This window comes from Chrysemys picta, chromosome 7, assembly GCF_011386835.1.
Source record: "Chrysemys picta bellii isolate R12L10 chromosome 7, ASM1138683v2, whole genome shotgun sequence".
Taxonomy (NCBI): domain Eukaryota; kingdom Metazoa; phylum Chordata; order Testudines; family Emydidae; genus Chrysemys; species Chrysemys picta.
Window position 1 is genome coordinate 26,764,825 of NC_088797.1, and position 19,071 is coordinate 26,783,895.

At 38.7% G+C, this 19,071-nt stretch overlaps 1 protein-coding gene across 12 annotated transcripts in view; it reads right to left on the reverse strand.

Moving 5' to 3' along the window:
• The window catches only part of CACNA2D3 (calcium voltage-gated channel auxiliary subunit alpha2delta 3), a 740,859-nt gene that overhangs the window by 130,826 nt on the left and 590,962 nt on the right, over positions 1-19,071 (reverse strand). For all 12 annotated transcript variants that reach the window (XR_010589061.1, XR_010589062.1, XR_010589060.1 and 9 more), the window contains 7 exons: positions 12,696-12,767; positions 12,384-12,445; positions 10,924-10,991; positions 8,245-8,290; positions 7,991-8,088; positions 6,626-6,719; positions 3,827-3,922 (listed from right to left, as the gene is read on the reverse strand). Coding sequence is in view for 9 of the 12 variants with exons in the window: in XM_065551026.1 (XP_065407098.1) it covers positions 3,827-3,922; positions 6,626-6,719; positions 7,991-8,088; positions 8,245-8,290; positions 10,924-10,991; positions 12,384-12,445; positions 12,696-12,767 (536 nt within the window). In the remaining 3 variants the exon portion in view is untranslated. The remainder of the gene's footprint in view (positions 1-3,826; positions 3,923-6,625; positions 6,720-7,990; positions 8,089-8,244; positions 8,291-10,923; positions 10,992-12,383; positions 12,446-12,695; positions 12,768-19,071) is intronic.

Below are 19,071 nucleotides of genomic sequence, written 5' to 3' on the forward strand. Positions count from 1 at the left end.
TCTTTGGGAAAGAAAATGGACTCCTCTTTTGGGTTCTTTTCTATATCATTTGTGCAGTAAAAGAGTTTCATATATCACTGAATAATTCTTGATATACTTGCAGTATCTTCTCAGACAACAAATTTCATAGCAACCCTGCTATGTATAAGCTGAGAAGGGTGGGCAAAGGGGTAAAAAACTCAGCCAAAGTCAAGTGGAAAATTGTATTACTGTAGAAATTTAAAAAGATGCCTTTCTTTCTAGCAACTTGTTCAAATGTTTTACTTTTTAAACTAGCTGTGTGTGGTGAAAGAGATGTTGTAACGAGTGAGGACAACTGTTTCAAGCAATCCAAGTTCAATTCTTGAGTTAGGCCAACATGATTAATAACTGTTCTTCCCAAGAAGATATAGTGGGAGGGGTGAACAATGAACTTGGCTATATTCTTCCCCAAAAAAGGATGTCAGGGAAAGGTGCCTGCGGTAGAAGGGAGGGGTCATATGAGAAAAAATGCAACTATCTTCTCCATGCTCATTGCTTCCAGTGTGCTGGATGAGGACAACAGCACCACAAGCTGCAAGGCCACTGATTCCAGCTCACAAATTTTTCACCCAACAACAATATTGTGTATTCAGATTAATATCATGCAGAAATCCTTAGTTATCATCACAAAATACATACATGTTACCTGACGTTCGCAATACACAGAGCCTCTGGCAATAAGCTACACTAACTAGAGGACGTTTATTTCAGAGAGCTTCCTTTTAAGAAACACATACTTCCAAAAATTGCTGCGTAACATTTTCTGGCACTGAAATCAGTATGTTCCACACATATTTGCACTTGCATATTGCAATTCCATAGAAATAGGTCCTTAAAGACAAATCCTGGGTAAAGATGTATTAGGGAGGTCAAAATGAATATTTCCTTTCTTAAAACCTTTTCACACACCAATGATTCAACTTTTTAATTCATTTCTACTGTTGTCTTTGCAGTTTAATGGTGAGGAATATTTAACCATAAGAGAAAACAAGTATCTCTTCCTACACAATGCTCAACATTGCTCTAATGTTGATTTCCCCAGAATTACATTAAATATTATTGGCTCTCTTAAAAGGATTGACGTATTGATTGCAGATGCTGGATGGAGCATAAAAAACAGTTATACTGTCAACATGATTTACTAATAATATGACATGTATTCAAATAGGTAAAAATTAAGGGCATTTTCCTGCTGCTGCTAAAGTCAATAGGAGTTTTGCCATGGACTTCAGAGGGAACAGGACTGGACTCTAAGTAAATAAAAATATATGTCAACGTAATGGCTTGAAGGTTTTTTTGTTTTTTTGTTTGGTCATTGTGGTTATTGTACAGGATTAGAATAGAAATATGTGAGTAGATAGCAGAAAATTGACTTTTAATATATAATTCTGTGTGGTTTTACTTTAAGCCCTAAAACACCAACTTCTGTCTCATGCTAACTGTGGGTATTAATCTATTGTGAACAGCTAACCTCTCAAGTTACTGTCTGGATGTTTATCTCTCTCTCATATGTTCATGGTGTAAATAGTACTAACATGTTGCTATAACACCTTTGCACTTATGCTCAGATCCCCAAAAGGACTTAGGTATCCTCCTTTAGATGCCCAAGTCCAAAATTTAGGTAATACTGAGATACTCAAAATACCTACTAAGCTGCTGCCTAGCCCTGAAGATGCTTAAAATCCCTTAGGACCTAAATTTCCACTGTTTAAGTCCTTGAGGGGAATTTCTGCCTCTGGGCATGCGCACTGTTGCCTCAGTCCTGGCCAGTGCCTATCTTATGCCCAAGGTCCAGCAAAGATTCTCAAACCAGGTGAAACTAGACATTGTCCCACTTTGCTTACCTCGAGAGCCCAATCCAGTAGGTATGCTTGGAGCCATAACAAAACAGCCAGGGATGGAAAGAGAACTCCTTTATAAGCACTAGCCCAGTTGTTAGGGAACTCACCCAGGACATGGAAGACCCCTGATAATGAGCAGGAATTTGAACATAGGGCACTCACCTGAGAGGTGGGAAACCCAACAACTGGACTATAGAGTCACTCACTCACTCTCTGGCTCAGTGCAGAGAGGAGAGATTGAGAGAGACCCACACCAGAATATCCCAAAGTTCAGTGAGCTAAATATTATATGAGAGGTTGCTGCCTCTCCTCTTCACCTCTTCCTCCACCAGGCCATTTTGGGAACAGTTTGGGTGTGCTGCCACCATTCTTACAAGAAACAGCTTAGGTGCCTGACTCTGGGAAAGGGTTTATGGCTGTGGATCCCAAGCAGAGATAGGCACCTTCCTCCAGCCCAGATGTAGCACCTAACTCCTTGAGAGGGGCATGGCTTAGTAGTTACCCCTCTTCTTGGCATGTGATATTGGGTATTTAGGCAGCTCCCCTAGCCTAGTGTGTCACCTTTGGTAAATCCCGTACTTAGGTGCCTAACATTCCCCATTCATTATATAGGTAGCCTGGGTGCCTAACCTAGGGTCTGTGGATTCCACTAGGTGACTAGGCACCTAAAAGTTAGGTGCTGCAACCTCAGTATTGCAACACCCTAAGCCCCTTTATGAATTTGGGCCTTGGGACCTGATCCAACATAGACTAGTAAATGGAAGGACTCCCATTTACTTTAATTTGTGTTGGACCCTTTTATGGCAGCTTTCATCAGAGAATCCAATGGGGGTATGTTAGATTTCCTCATTTTAAACGGATGGAAAACTGATGCACACAGGGTGTAAGTATCTTGCCTAAAGTCATGCAGCAAGCCAATACAAAGATGGGCATAGAATGAACATTTCCTGACTCTGACACCCCTGCACTAATCTCTAAACAACACTAAACAACAATCCCAAATATTCATATTACTCATACTTACTAAGTTTTGCCCTTACTCAAAGTATAAAACAATCACACTGACCCTATGTTGTTTAGAAAAGAGTCCAATATATACAGATAAACCATTTCCCATAATATTCAACATGATCCGATTGTCTATATTATCTAAGCTTAATATAACTGGTGGAGAATTATTTTCCTTTCTACACTGTACAATATTCAGTATTAAGGAATTTTAAAATGAGTATTATGATTACATTTTAAAAAATATTTTGTATGGCTTTTTCTCTCTTCCAAATTTAATGTTATAAAATACTTGAAGAGCGGGGTTGAATGGCATAGAATAGATTATACTTTGAAGCCATAGTAATCCTCTGTCCAAGTATCTCATGCTAGACTGAGATATGAGACAGTGATCAACCTATATACAACCCTTCAAACTGAAGTATCCTTGCGTATGTTACAAATGACATAATGCATATCTACCATTTTGTGAGCCAAAGGCATTACAGAATAAGTAAAATTAAAGTTTTGATTTAGCAATATCAGCACACTAAGTGTTACAGACCTTCAACTGAGGGAATTTCACAACTGGGATGAATAACTGCTGGAAACACCTAAAGACATTTGTTTTGGGATGAGCTTAAGAAAAAATTGCATAATTTCCCCCATCTTCTGCAGCTCCAGTATCTTCTTAGTTTTGCACTGAATAATCAGGATGTGAGTCTAACTCCAGGAGGGTGGAAAAAAGCAAATATATGGACTGAAAAAAGGCCCCTATTATAACTGATACACGGGTGAAAAATATCACAACTAGTTCCAAAAGTTACAGAAAAATCTAAAGACTACAAGAACTGTTTTTGTTTATTCTATGTATTTAGCTTTGCCAGTGTGAAACTTTGGGGAAGAAAAAAACAGCTTATCTCCTAAAAAATTTCTTGCCTTCCCACCTGCTCCTTCAGCACAGTCATGTGACTTACTGATTAGTAAGTTGCTCTGGTCCCACAAACAGGTTGATACGAGATAGACCCGTCCGGGTTCCAAGAAAGGCAACTTCCACTCCCTTGTCAGAATTTCTGAAATAGAGCAGCACACAAGCAAAGATAAACATTTCTAAACAGTAAATAGATAGAGCTACTGAAAGAGCATTTTTGATCTCATTCCTCTTATTTTTAAATTTATTGAAAGACATGTTCATTTTTTTTTAGATAAAACACACAAACGCATAGTTTGAAAAGTTATTTGGCCACTGCAAGAAATTTGTTTCTTCAAGATGGATTTGTGCGGTGGAATTACATGAAGACTGGGGGAAGAAAGGGTGTGGGTTACTAGCAGCATAGCTCCTCATGGTCACTCATCCTGGTCCTAGGCTGGGATAGGGACTACAAACCCTGCTCACCCACTATCTCAAATATAGTGCTCAACTATAAAAAAGGGTCATAAGGACAACCCAGGGAGTTATAGACTAGTCAGCTTAAATTCAGTACCCGGAAAGATAACGGAGCAAATAATTAAGCAATTACTTTGCAAACACCTAGAAGATAATAAAGTGATAAGTAACAGTCAGCATGGAGTTGTCAAGAACAAATCATGTCAAACCAATCTAACAGCTTTCTTTGACAGGGTAACAAGCCTTGTGGATGTGGGGAAGCAGTAGATGTGGTATATCTTGAGTGGGATCCCAGTTTTCAAGTATATAAGAGGCTGTTACAAGGAGGCAGGGCCGGCTCCAGGGTTTTGGCTGCCCCAAGCAGCCAAACAAAAACAAAACAAAACAAAAAAAGCTGCGATCGCGATCTGCAGCGGCAATTCAGCGGGAGGTCCTTTGCTCCGAGCAGGTGTGAGGGACCGTCCGCTGAATTGCCGCCAAACAGCTGGACGTGCCGCCCCTCTCTGGAGTGGCCGCCCCAAGCACTTGCTTGGTAAGCTGGTGCCTGGAGCTGGCCCTGCAAGGAGGAGGCAAAAAATATATTCTTCTTAACCTCTGAGGTTAGGGCAAGAAGCAATGGGCTTGCATTGCAGCAAGGGCGGTTTAGGTTGGACATTAAGAAAAACTTCCTAGTTGTCAGAGTGGTTAAGCACTGGTATAAATTGCCTAGGGAGATTGTACAATCTCCATCATTGGAGATTTTTATGAACAGTAAAAACAAACACCTATCAGGGATGGTCTAGATAATACTTAGTCCTGACATGAGCGCAGGGGACTGGACTAGATTACCTCTCACAGTCCCTTCCAGTTCTATGATCATCTCTGAGGATTTGTAGCCATGGGTTCACATTATCACAAAACCAATTAAACCTTTGGCCCTCCCACTGCCAGCCTCCAATCCGCTATTCCTCCACAATGAACTGTGTCTGTAGTGGCAGAGAGGATATAAAAGGGGTATAAGAGTCTCCCTGTACAAACCCTCTGAAGTTGCCTTCCACGCATGAAGTGGAATAGCTGTAGTTCCATTGTGTTGGAGGATTCAAAAGACCTTATTCTGCTGTGTGAATTTCACCCTCAAAGCTTAGGGTATATTAACACAAGTGGCAGTCATAGGAAATAATTTCTTATCTCTTAAGAGTAGATCGGCTAACCCCCAGTTGGTTATCAGTTCAGTGCACAATAAAAACACAATTAATTTTATAGGTAGAATAATTAAAACACTTTTTCAGGCTGGATTTTTGTTGTATATTTTTAAACTAACTTTTGATCTTTTTTTTAACATTTGACTTAAACAGAACAAAACTTATATTTCCATGGTATTTTCTCTTTTCACCCACAGTTTCCTAAAAATGGAGATGGAAAAATCACAATCCTAGTAATTACAAACCAACCTCAACTAATTACCTCACTGTATTATATGTGGCTTTACAATAACAGGCCTTTTCATACAACACAGAAAATTGTACAAACTTAACCAAATCTCATCTGGATGGTCTCCAGAATTCCCTTTCTACAATGATAGCTCACATAGGCTTTGCTAATCAAATTACCTATTTTCCCAATATATATCACATTTCTCTGCATAATACTATGGCTTAAGTGTATCATAAGTAGTGTAAAAGCTCAAATAAAGGAATAGCTAATGTACTGTACAGTAGAGCATTTAGTTCCAATCTGGTTTTAGAAAATTTTAAAATCTATATGCTTTCATATGCAAGACTTATGTCTAGAAAGTCTGAGTGAATAATGTGCAATAAATAATTTATATTATTAATTTCACTGTTTTATGTACATAACCCGTTCTCAAACAAATTACAAATTTCACAAATATATTCATTTTTAGAAATGTTTCATTAATTTCTTAGAGAATAATTCCAAATACGGTGTTGTATTTTCAGTTCCTACATTGTTTGCTAGTTTCATATTATTCTGTATTGTTAAAGATTGTATAATCTCAAAAACTAACCAAGACGGCACAAACTGCAAATTTTAAAAGTGCCTAATCTGTTGCAAATTGGCCTTAAGTGAATATTTAAGCTTAAATGTTTTACATTTGCTTTTCATTCACTTTAGTGAAGTTCAAGCTCTCAAATGCTTGAAGAAAATGAACTCACAAAGTTGATTCAAAATTTTCTTTTGAAGATGAACAAATAATCACCCACAATTTTTCATCATCTGATCAGCCCAACTACATAGGTATGTATAATGCACCCATCTACACCGTATCTGGTAAAAGGTTCTTAAATTGATAAGTTGTTTTTCAATCATATTTCATAATCATATTTCACTACATGTGCCAGCGTATACTTTTTTATTATACTAAAATGTGCATATGTATTTATTTACTTACTCTGATTTATTTAGAGCTAGACTGGTCCAATAAGCTTCTATTGGTGCACTCACCACTGCATCAAACAGAACTTCTTGTATCAATTCTTTATCACCTATGAAAATGTATTAAATCAATAGCAACAAATAGATTATATGTGTGGTGAAAAAAAGAGTCAAATCAGAATATTTTATTAGGTGAACCACACATAAATAGTATTAATTATTTATATTCAATCTATATTTCATCTACTTTAAACATATGGGCTCTTCACAGAATTACAAGCTAAATATGTAAAGGTGTAAATTACTTCACTTCAATCACCACCACAATTCTCCCTCATGCTTTGTGGTTCCGTGAAACTGGCAGCCTTTACAATGGCACCAGCAGCAATGTTAGATTAGGAAGTGAGGAATACCTTATCCATTTGAAGTGACATGGGAGTTTAGGTAAGACAATGCAATTTCTCATGCTGGTATTTGTGCAAGACCCCAGATTAATACTCAATCTCTTGCAAAACAAGCTATCAGGCATATTAAAATGACCCACCCAAATCAACCAAAAGGATCAGCTCCCGGAAGTAAAACTCCTGGGATTTTGTTGGTGGACCGTGGGCCTATGGAAAAAGGGGAGACCTGAAATCCTCACAGACCAAGGTCCCTCAGTTGGTGCCCTCTGTCCCCCTTGCCGGGGAGAGGGAGTTATGAGTTTTATGGCAGGAGTCCTGTAACTTTTCATTGAACCCACTTAAATGCCTGGAACAAAGGAAACAGGGTAGCGAGACCTTCCCCAATATTAAATTTATAAAGTTGCCGCCTGCTACTTAAATCCATCTCTGTGTCATTTTACTGTGTGTGTTGATCAACGATCACGAGAGTTCCAGGTCTCAGGTTTACAATTCATCTAAAGGACAACCTGCCTCTTCTACAGGACTGGAGTATTGGCGCTCTTCTAACTCTTCAGGAAGAGTACCACCTCCCTAAAAGTTCACCATCATCACTTCCTGAAGCATGTGGTGTTTTCTCTAGAAGTCTCATTCAGGTACTGTCTCAGCCCCACCATCCTTAATTAATAAGATCTGAGGAGACCATGACACAAGATAGCATGGCTGCCTAGTGTGAACTGGAAATCCAGTGTTTGGTTTGTCAATACTATATATGGTAAAATATCTCAGTATCAATACATGTAAGTACTACACCAATAGATTGTCTTATACTCTCAAGTAAATATGGAATTTGCAAGATGATGTGAGTTAATCCTACCTGTCCAACCAAATCAGCAATTCAATTAATTAGCATTTTAGTATGTAAAGTTTAAATACAATCATTGTTTAGATAAGGGAATGTTTATGAAATTTATCAGTATAAAAATATTTAACATACTCACATTGAAGCAATGGCTCTTTTCCTGTGAGGTAGAGTTTAATAGCATCTAGCTGAGCCATTTGATGGTGTTCAGGATGTACGTCAGTGTTGCAATATGACCTGAGAACATAATGTTGCCAAAATACTACAATGTAAATATTTATAAGCATGATCTCTCTTTGTCTTTGAACGTGAAGAGTTGGGCACAGTAAGCACAAACAATATTAAACAAAGAAGAGTAACGGGCACCAATTTCATGCTTTGTTTAAGACTTACCATTCATCTGCCAAAGATACATCAGGGTGTTCTAAATCATGCAAACCTGAAACAGGAATAATAATATGTTGTATAGGGAGCAGTCTAGGTAACCGATGGGTATTTACATACACTTCAGAGCATACACTCTTCCTTCTTGGAAGGAGTATTATTACCACAGCATAATAAATCACAGAAAACTATGTTCACATACACTTCAGGGTCTGACAAACTGGCAAGAGCCAAGTAAATGAGAGTTAAGGAGGAAATGACAGGAATAAAATCATTTGTTTGTGCACAGATATTTAAGCTTATATGATATGTCTGGCGATCCGAAGAAGATCTGAGCAAAAAGAGCTGCATTAAGGTAAAATACCAGACAACTTTAAATTCCCATGCTCTTGTTATTTTAATAAACGCCTTTTATGTTGCATCATAATCTAGAGTTGCAAGGAAGACCTTTTTTTCAGAAATGATAGTATATTTTTAAACAAAACGATGCTATGCTCTCATGAACATGAATAAGAGTTTACAGAATAGTCTAGAAGGGGTCTATTGTATTAACACTTCATGGAGATGCCTGTAAATCAGTACTGTATTATTAGTTATATAGAACCATAAATTTGAATTTGGGGAATTTGAAAACTCTTAATCTCATATCAGTAAATGTAGGCATGTCGGTCCCATGGGATAAAGCAAAATGGGCTAAATTTTCATAATGTGGACTCTGAGTTTTACCTATGAAGATGTAAGCACATAAGTAACCAAGGGCATAAATGTGGGGTTTATGAATGCAATTACATGTGAGCACATATGCTCTGCAGGTCCAACTTAAGGTCCAAGTTTTCAACATTCAGGCAATAATTTATTATTACTGTGTATTATGCTGATGGCAGCATCAGACATTTTCTAGAAAGAGATGTAGGAACAGTCACTGCCTGAAGAGCTCACACTACAAGAAAGAATGAAAGAAAGAAAGACAGAAAATTTGCTTAGAGGGAACCAGAAACTGACTTTTTTGTTTCTTTCTTTTTTACTTAATACACATGTAAACAATATGAACTGTAGGTAGCATGGCAAAGTGGATCTTTAAAAGGGCTTAAACGTGCATATGGTAAAGGACTTGCAATGAGCTCAGGAAGTTCATGACATTGATAAGATAAAATACAGAAAAAGGGGACATGCAGCTGTTTATGTGAGAAGCTGACAAAGACAGATGAGGGAAGGGACATTAGCTAAGTGAAGGGGGCAGAATTGTGATGCAAAGTGAGAAAAGCTTGGGTAAGTAGGGAGGGATAGACTTATACAGAGCTTTGAAAGTGGTGACAAACAGCTTGAATCTGATGTGACAGCAGATGTAGGATTCAAAATTACAGTCCTTAGTGATTGAGTGGATGGCAATATTGTCCAGAGTGATACAGTCAGAAAAGTGGAGAGGGTTTGGGAGAATAGAGCTTGGTGGTGGCTATGTTAAAGCTTAAGGTGATGATGAGACATCCAAGAGCAAATGTCAGACACACAGGCCGAGATGTGGGACTGGATGAAGGAAGATAGGTCAGAGGTGTGTTGGGACCAGCTCAGAGAGTAAAGACTTACAATACTCACACCATGCTACCTTTCTTTCTAGGTACTTATATGGTATCTGAGTCCCTCACTAACATTGATGTATTTACCTTCACAACAACTCTGTGAGGTAGGGAACTAAGATCCACAAACATGAACTGACTTGTCTGTGGGTCTCAGAAAAAGTCTGTGGGGAGAGCTGGGAATTGAACCCAGATCTTCTTGGTATTTTTCTTCAAGCCTTAAGGACAAGCAGCAAGCATTCCTTTTTTAACCTTTTTTTTCACACAATGCTGATTATTTGGAGCTACCACTACAACTTCTCTCCTCACTCTCCCAGCACAAGGCTCCTCCACTGTGAATGGCCAGCATACCGTTACAGCCATTATATGTTGGTAACCACCTACCTGCTCCTGGGGATCTTTCTGCCTACATAGCTCCCTCCATTATTGCTGTTCCTTCATTTTCCTGATTTCCCTTCCTTAAGACCCTCTCACACTATATTCCATATAGGTGCAGGTCCACACACTTCCATGCCTGACCTCATCCCCATACAGCTGCCTCTTCTCACCCAAACCCCTCCTTCTAGGAAAGCTCTTTGATCACCATTTTAATCCTTTCATCCATTTCACTAATGAATTTACCAAAAATTAAAGATCCAGAAAGAAGAAAGTGTTTTTTTCTTTTGGTTTTGCTAATAAAAAGCAAACAAAATATCAAAACCAGAAGCACTCAGCTCTAGACCTAATTCTAAGTTGATTAACATAGACTTGCTCTAAATTTTGTGGTGATAAGGCTTACTACACTATATTCTGTGCATAACAAAATACTACTTTAAATGTATCCAATATCCTGATTCAGAAATTAGCATGAAGTTAATAATTCTTCTATAAGGATTATTAACAACAAATACGAGCCTTTGAGTGATTCTTCAGCATGGGACGTTTCCAGAAAAGAAGATTCATAAACACATTCTGATTACATGTCATATGAAAATGCTTAAATGTCAAGAATATCAGAAATGATCTAATCCTGGTAGGGAATCTGCAGAGAAACCATGTAAGAGATGCACAAGCTTTAGGCCCACTAAGATCAACAATAAAACTATTGTGTAAGCATCACAAAATGGTATCTTACCTTCTTCTATAGTTACGTTTCCTCTGAAGAAATATTTGCCATGCCCTCTAGAGAGAGCCACACCTAAACTGTGCAGAGAAATAAAGCAGACCTTGAAATCTGTGGCACAAATAATAGCAGAGACTGAGAGCTATTTTGCCTTGCTAACAATTCCAGTTCATGTACTATGCAAATTTAAACAAACAGTTTGTTTCCAAAACCCCACTATTATATTTATTGTTCAACTAGCTACTTTGAATGACATAGAATCATAGAATATGGAGGTCATGTGGGGTTTGATATGCCAGCAACAATTGGTTGTATTTATGTGTGCTTAGAGGTGCAGCAAACCATTCACTCTTTGGCAAACTAACAAAGAAGCCACTCTAAGCACACAATTATTCACCCAGCATGCTCATTCTTCATCCAAATCCTGAACTTGCCCACACAGGCTTACAATGGAGAAGACAATTCTTTACACATCAGACTCAGCTATTGAGAAATTTTACAAAGTGTGGGAGCCAATGGAGATGGTGAAAGGAAAGAAATATCAGAACATGATAAAGATGTCAGGAAGAAATTCTTAATGTAATTTTTCTGCTGCTCACATTTTTTGCCTGTTTATATATTTTTTCATTGCCTTTATTTAGCTCCACTTAAAGTTTTTCAAAAATTAAGTAATCTGTTTGTTTATTTTAAAGGAAATCTATCACTGGGTTGCTCAGGAGTGATGAGGTGCATGGGAGGCAACCCTAAAAGTGCCTCCCACTTTCTAGTGAACTCATGCAGCTGCAATGCAGGATACCTTCTGACAGTCATATGTGCTAAGAGGGTGGCCAGGCTCACAGGAATATTTCAGTAGAGTTCTGCAATTATCAGCTTCCCTCTTTGAACATAGCTACCATAAATATACTTTTATTAACGGATTATTTCTAATTCAATTTTGGGCATTCAGTTAGCGATTTCTTGCCATTTTTGTTAAAACCCATGCCAAAATAATATGGCTGACTTATTCAGTTTTAGTTGTACAAATACACTGAAGATAGTTCAGGGAAACAAAAATATAAAAACCTCAAATTGGAAGTGAAATACTATCTCCATTTATATTGCATTTTTGTTGTGGAAAAAAAATCAAAATGGGGCTCAATATGTAGTTAGTTAAATGGATTATAGTATTTATAGCTCTCTGAGTACTTGCAAAAACCTCTCGTTCAATGTAAACCTCAACTGAATATTTTTTTAATGAAACGTAAGCCATGACAAACACAGTGAGTTTGCCTATGTGAGCTTGCACAAACTTTCCATCCCTGGAAAAGGTGAAAGGAATGCTGGAAAGCCTCTTTTCTTTGCTATTTTCAGCATTGTCCAGGAATATTTTATTGTGAGCTCCTGCTGATGCTCTTTTCATAAACTCACAAGCTTTGTACAAATGCAAGTACAATGAGTCTGATGAAATGTCCATTTATTATGGTCAGCTCTACCTGAAAGGAGTACCCCTGATGTCTGTATAATAGTAGTCATTTGTCATCACCAATACCCGTTTCTAGATTCAGAACAAGAAAGTCAGAGAAAAGAAAACAAGGTTAGTTTGCTATGAGAAATTTGTAAAAGAGTAAATGGTTAGTTTGTGATAAGGTTAATAATGACATAAAAGGTACATGAGTGGCTCAGGATTATTAAAGGCAAGAGAAAAATAATCTTAGTGAAACATATCTATTCCAAATAATCTTCAAGGATCATTTAAACATTTATTTGCTTTACATTTAGTAGGAAGAACATTTTATACATTGTACCCCTTTGTCCACTGTCTTCTTCACCTCCATAGAAAATTTCCCTGTTTTTCGATTCACCATTGCATTTCGAAGCTGAAATGAGAAAAACATTTTTGTCACTTCCTTCATGTGTGTTTTTAGTAATTTTCACATCCCAAAGTTCCCAAATATTTTCATTTGGTCACAGCAGTTCTTTGTTTTCATATGGTGAGAACACAATTTTTCAGCAATTACTGCTGCACTTCCAATAAGTGTGTCTGTTAGAGGTGTTATGATAAGGCAGTCCAGTAGGAGGGAAATAATCTGTGATTCAGCTATGTCAACAAGCCATTCAATGGCAAAGTAATAAAGAATAACTACAGCTATTTCATTTTTCTTTCAACTTCCATTTGGTGCTCTACATTGGGCTAAACCTTAAATCAAACCAGAAACTGAAACTGGTACAGAATGGGACAATCCACTAGGTAAGCAATGTCTCACCAGGAACACACACCAGCAGTGATCTGTGATCTGCACTGGCTGCCTCACAGATTCTGTGTGGAGTTTAAAGTATTGATTTTTACCTGTAAAGTCCTAAGTAGCCCAAGAATGCCTTCCTGAAGTACCGTACTGTCACAAGTCTACTGTTTCAAGGTGCTTGGGCTGGAGCCCCCTCAGTGTAAGAGAGGAACAAATGGCAGGGCATTCTTTTTGAGGAGCCCTTAGCTTTGTAACTTACTACCCCTGTCTGTTTATTTGAAATAGGCCATTAAGTTCAATATTTTAGAGCTGTCTAGCCAGGTTTTTGGGAATGGAGAAATATGATAAGAGCTGCTATTTGGGAGCAATGTGAGTATTGTCTGGGTGTGTTTTGTGTATTTGTACGCAGTGTTGTTGTAGCCACGTCAATCCCAGGATATTAGAGATAAGTTGGGTGAGGTAATATAATTTATTGGACCAATTTCTGTTGGTGAGAGAGACAAGCTTTCAAGCTACACAGAGCTCTTCTTCAGGTCTGGGAAAGATACTCAACAGTGTTACACCTAAATACAAGGTCGAACAGATAATTTATCATAAATAGTTGGCACATATTCTAAGGGATGATTCAAGGTGAAGTGGTATTTGTTTATTTACCGGTTTAGGGTTAGAAGCTCCTGATACTTTCTTATCCTGTTGTATTTTTAATTAATGGCACAGGCACAGAGACCTTAGGAAAGGTATCTTTATGATATATTTTAAATTAAAATATTGTTCTGTTTGTGGATATGTGTCTAGTAAGCAATAACAGTATTTGTTTTAAATACTTCATAAACATAATTCTCATTACAGATTCCCACTAATTACTTATTCATTCATGCTCACTCTAAGGATGAGCTACCATATTTTAAGATATAGTAATACATTTTATCTGGCAAATCAGTTCTTACACTAAAATATGTTCTATAAAGGACAATAAAATAAATAAATAAATGCAGAAGTGTGATATGAAATGGGCATTTCAATCTCTCTTAAATCATTGCTATTTACAATATTTGGAAACAATGTTGTACCTAGTGTTATAGCAACGTCCATCACTTTCCTTCTCCAATACCACATGCCGCATATGACAGATCGGTCAATGAGAACAGATTTCAATGAAAATTTGCAAATGTGACCCTATCAAGGTGCTATGCAGGCTTTTCTGGTTAGTTAGAACGAGCAGGGCCTGCCAAAGCTTGTCAGTGAAATATCTGTTTATATTTTCATGAAAAGAAGTTGAGCATGGCTGACCTATCAAAAACTGCAATGTTTGCGCTCTTTAAATGTAATTCTAGGCTGTCTAGATTGAAGTTAACTGTCTTACTTTCCTGTTAGTGAGTGTAAAAGAATAATTTTTAGCTGGAGGCATGCATAAAATAAAGCACATATTTTACTGTAGATTTTTTTTAACAATACATAATAGGCAATTCTGGAAATATTTTCCCATTTTAGCTTTTGTGGTTTTGGACTTGGAGAGCTGGTCTTAATTAACAATCTACTTTCTAACATTTAAAGAACTGTTCCATTTATCTTTAACATGTTTTTCATTTCCCTCCTTTTTGGTGCCTGCAGTTATCTAGGACCCATTCCTCCCACAAACCTCAGGCAAGTCATGGATTTACTAACAGGGCCTCAAAAACTCTAGTAGCATTTATGATCAAGTCTGAATATGACATTTAGCATTTTACTTGTCTTTATTTATTTGCTTTCTAAAAGTACATTTCTTGGATTTATAATCTGGTTTCTCAACTATTCTGCAGTGTCATCTCTGCTCTGAGTATATAAAGCAAGTACTGCCTCAGATGGCTATAGACACTCAAAACATCATTCAAACTTTTTTCAAAAAAAAATATACACACACACACACGCACACACTTTGTCCAACTACAAATTATAGTAAAAGAATTTTAAGAAGTAACTTCATGAAAAAAAATACTGCAAGATTTCTATTCCTAATAGTGTGTCAGTAAGATCAAGATAGCGGTTCCTATAACTTGGGAAATGAATTAATGAAAAAAAATACCTCCACTGAATCTGTTTGCTTGTGGCTACCAACAATCTAAATTCAACTTTGCTACCTTCTCCTCACTAGGCCACAGGATAGCTCCTACTTATGTCTACTGTATACATTTTTGTATTACAAAGTATGCCCTTTATTATGTGTCTTCATGTCCTACTGAGAGATGAAGGAAGGTCCAGTGGTTAGAGCGCTAGCCTAGGACTTGGGAGACCAAGGTTCAAATACCTGCTCTGCCATACACTTACTGTGTGAAACTGGCAAGTCACTTAGCTTCTCCATGTCTCAGTTCCCCCATCTAAAAACCCTATGTCACAGGGGCTTGGGGAAGATAAATACATTAAATATTGTGAAACTCTGAGATCTACTGGGAAAAAAAAGCTATATAAGAGCTAGGTATTATTATTTCTGTCAGCCAACACAATCTCAACGCTAAAGTATGAGATCATTTAACGTGCTTGGAAAACTGTGAAATCATTAAGTCAATGTGGTAACTAGTGAAAAATTCTCTTACACAACTTCAACAGAAGTGTTTTGTGGGGGTAAAATATGCCAGTAATATGTTACATGATTACAAGCAGCTGTATGAATAAGCTAATTCTTTACTTTTTCTTGAACTTGAGCAAACAACGCCTATTTGGTCTGGCACAGGGAGAAACAAGAGCATCAAACCCAGGCCCTCTGAGCAGCTGAGCAGCATGCTGCCTTCAAGTCAGCAAACTGTATCGCAAAGCTCTAATTCCCCAATGAAACATCCAGCAGCCTCACTGACCCTTACTATTACCAAGAAGGGGCTACATTTTGTTCCAGGGGACGGTGACATAAATAATCTCCTAAAAAAACAACACTAAACAACACCACATTTCAAAACGTTCTGGATATTCCTTAGACCTTAGAAGGGTTAAATAAAGAGTGGGTTTAGGCTAGGGTTGCCAGGTGTCTGGTTTTCGACTGGAACACCCAGTCGAAAAGGGACCCTGGCTGCTCTGGTCGGCACTGCCAACTGGGCCGTTAGAAGTCCGGTCGGCGGCATGGTGGAGGCCCAGGTCTAAGGCAGGCTCCCTGCCTGCCCGGGCTCCATGCGCTCCTGGAAGCAGCTTCCAGGTCCCTGCAGCCCCTAGATGCATGGGCAGCCAGGGAGGCTCCGTGCGCTGACCTTGCCCTAAGGGCTGGCTCCACAGCTCTCATTGGCCAGAAACCATGACCAATAAAAGCTGCGGGGGTGGCACCCGGGCAGCACATGGAGCCTCCCGGGCTGCCCATGCCTCTAGGGGCTGCAGGGACCTGGCGGCTGCTTCCTGGGAGCCGCGGTAAGCACCACCAGGACCCCTCACCCCGCATTCCCCCACATCCCAACCCCCTACCCCAGCCCAGAGCCCCCTCCTGCACCCCAAACCCCTCATCCCTGGCCCCACTCCAGAGCCTGTTCCCCCAGCCAGGGCCCTCACCTCCCCCCCCATACCCCGACTCCATGCCCCAGCCCACAGCACCCTCCTTCACCCTAAACCCCTCATCTCTAGCCCCACCCCAGGGCCTGCACCCCCAGCCGGAGTCCTCACCCCACACCCACATCCCAACCCCCTGCCCCAACATGGAGCACTCTTCCACACCCTGAACCCCTCATTTCTGACCTCACCCCAGAGCCCGCACCCTCAGTCGGAGCCCTCATCCTCCTCCCGCACCGCAACTCCCTGCCCCAGCCCAGTGAAAGTGAGTGATGGTGGGGGAGAGCGAGCGACGGAGAGAGGAGGGATGGAGCGAGTGGGGGCGGGGTCTCGGAGAAGGGGCAGGGCAAGGGCAGGATGTTCACTTTTGTGCGATTAGAAAGTTGGCAACACTAGACTGGTCATTACTTTGATCAGGAAAGTCCATCCCAAACCTTAAAATTCTATTTATCTCTAGTCATGTTGCTAAGAATGGTTCTATCTATAGCTTTCATCATGCATTTCCTTATTTTGAACTGCTCCTCCTCCATCCCTTTTCTTGATCTTTCTGTCCCTCTGCGTATCTGAAGCTCTTATAAATGTGTTATGTATAGTTATATTAAACACACACACACACACTCCTCTCCCATTACACAATAAAATTGTAGCAGTGCTGGGCTTGGTTACAAAAATCTCTATAAAAGTATTATTTTCACTTTGTGTTTTCTCATATTTAGACATCTGCAAGAACATTTCCAGTTGCAGGTGGCGCTGCCAAAGCATTAGGCCAGCATTTGGAGTTTTACTACCTTTTTCCACAACATTTAACATATTGTCTTTTCAAAAAATATTTGGTGACTAATGATCTACTAGTAGATTTGTAGGCCACTGTTGTATAAAAAAGGTATCTATTGATGAGATAACTTTTGAAGGAGGATTTGTTTCCTTAAGTATGTGATGATGAATTGTAATGATTCTGGAACCTGGTAGATTTGACCCCTGTAAGGGAGTTACTCTGATGTGTATATATTATGCGTGAGTATCCAAGACTGTGGTTACTAGTGGTCCAAAGCTACAGTACTAAGCCCATATATTTCCTGTCACGTATTCTGTATTCCTCAAAACTAAATCCTCTTGCTTTTTATCTAGTTTTCACTTTTACATGTTGGGAGCCGACCTGGACCCGGTCCACAAGCTTTTTGCTCAATTTAGTCTATTAGTAGTACTAAGAAAACTATTAGTTTTTTTTTTTGAAATCTGAAACCATGGGAAACTCTGCTTGTTTCAAGGTTTGAACATTAAAAACTAAAACTAGCAGAGTTTAGTCCAAACCTTTTTTGGGCCCCATGGACCTTTCATCAAAAATTGAAATAAAACTCTTTGCTGTCTCTGGATAGACACAAAACAGACTTTGGTTTGGTTTTGTAAGGAAACTTTGGTGACTGTTGGTCACACGATAAGTCTTCTGGGTCTTGCAGAACTGCCCAAAATTGAATCCACAGGCAGTGCACAGAGATGAGCGTCTGCCAGTTTTATCAGGAACTTTGGTGGCTTTGTTGTATATTCAGACAAAACCAGAATCCAAGCAGAGCTCCATTGATTTAAATTTTTTTGAACCAAAATCAGGTTGTGTTCAACAACAAAAAACTGAAACCACTAACTAGAGTTGTGTGGAATTTATTGCAACTAAAGTGAGAACACAAATGAGGAAATAAAACTGTATAAACCAACTAGAAGAAATTATAGAATTATACTGGAAATACTGGGTGGAATCAAAATAGGATAAAAGAAGGGAAATAGAAAAAAAAAAAGACAGATTCATGAATGCCTAAAAGAATGCATGTTCAGTCTACTAATAAAATGTGTACATTGGGAATATATTTTTAAAAACATCAATTAGTCGTAGATAAATTAGGTAGAGTGCTATGTAATCAAGGATAAGAAAAAGGCAATGTAGAAAACATGAAGGATTTCAGAGATTACAGAAGGACATTTAGAGAATATGAAAACATGAAGAGGAAATTTTACACAGTGAAGCCGAAGAAAAATGCACTAGGTGACATAAGAAATAAGAAGAAAGGTTTCATGTAAAGTCAGCACAAAAACTCAAATATGGAGACAGTATGGCCTCTTGAGAGACAATGAGGACAATCTATCAACAGGAAAGAAAGATATTGCTAAAACACAAATGAATAGTTTCATTATTCACAAAAGGAGGGAATGGGCAGTGGCAGAAACTGATATATATTTTGCAACCGAGAAAAGAAAATATAGACTTATATCGGAAAAGGGATCAAGAAATTAGTACACTGAAGTCTGACAAAACTCCTGGGGAAGATGTATGTGATTCATCCCAGATTTCAGAAGGACATGACAAAGTATATATGGGAACCTTCAGTGTGTGCATTCAAAACCTCTCTGAAACAGTAGAAGTATGAGGGACTCAAGAGAAGCTACT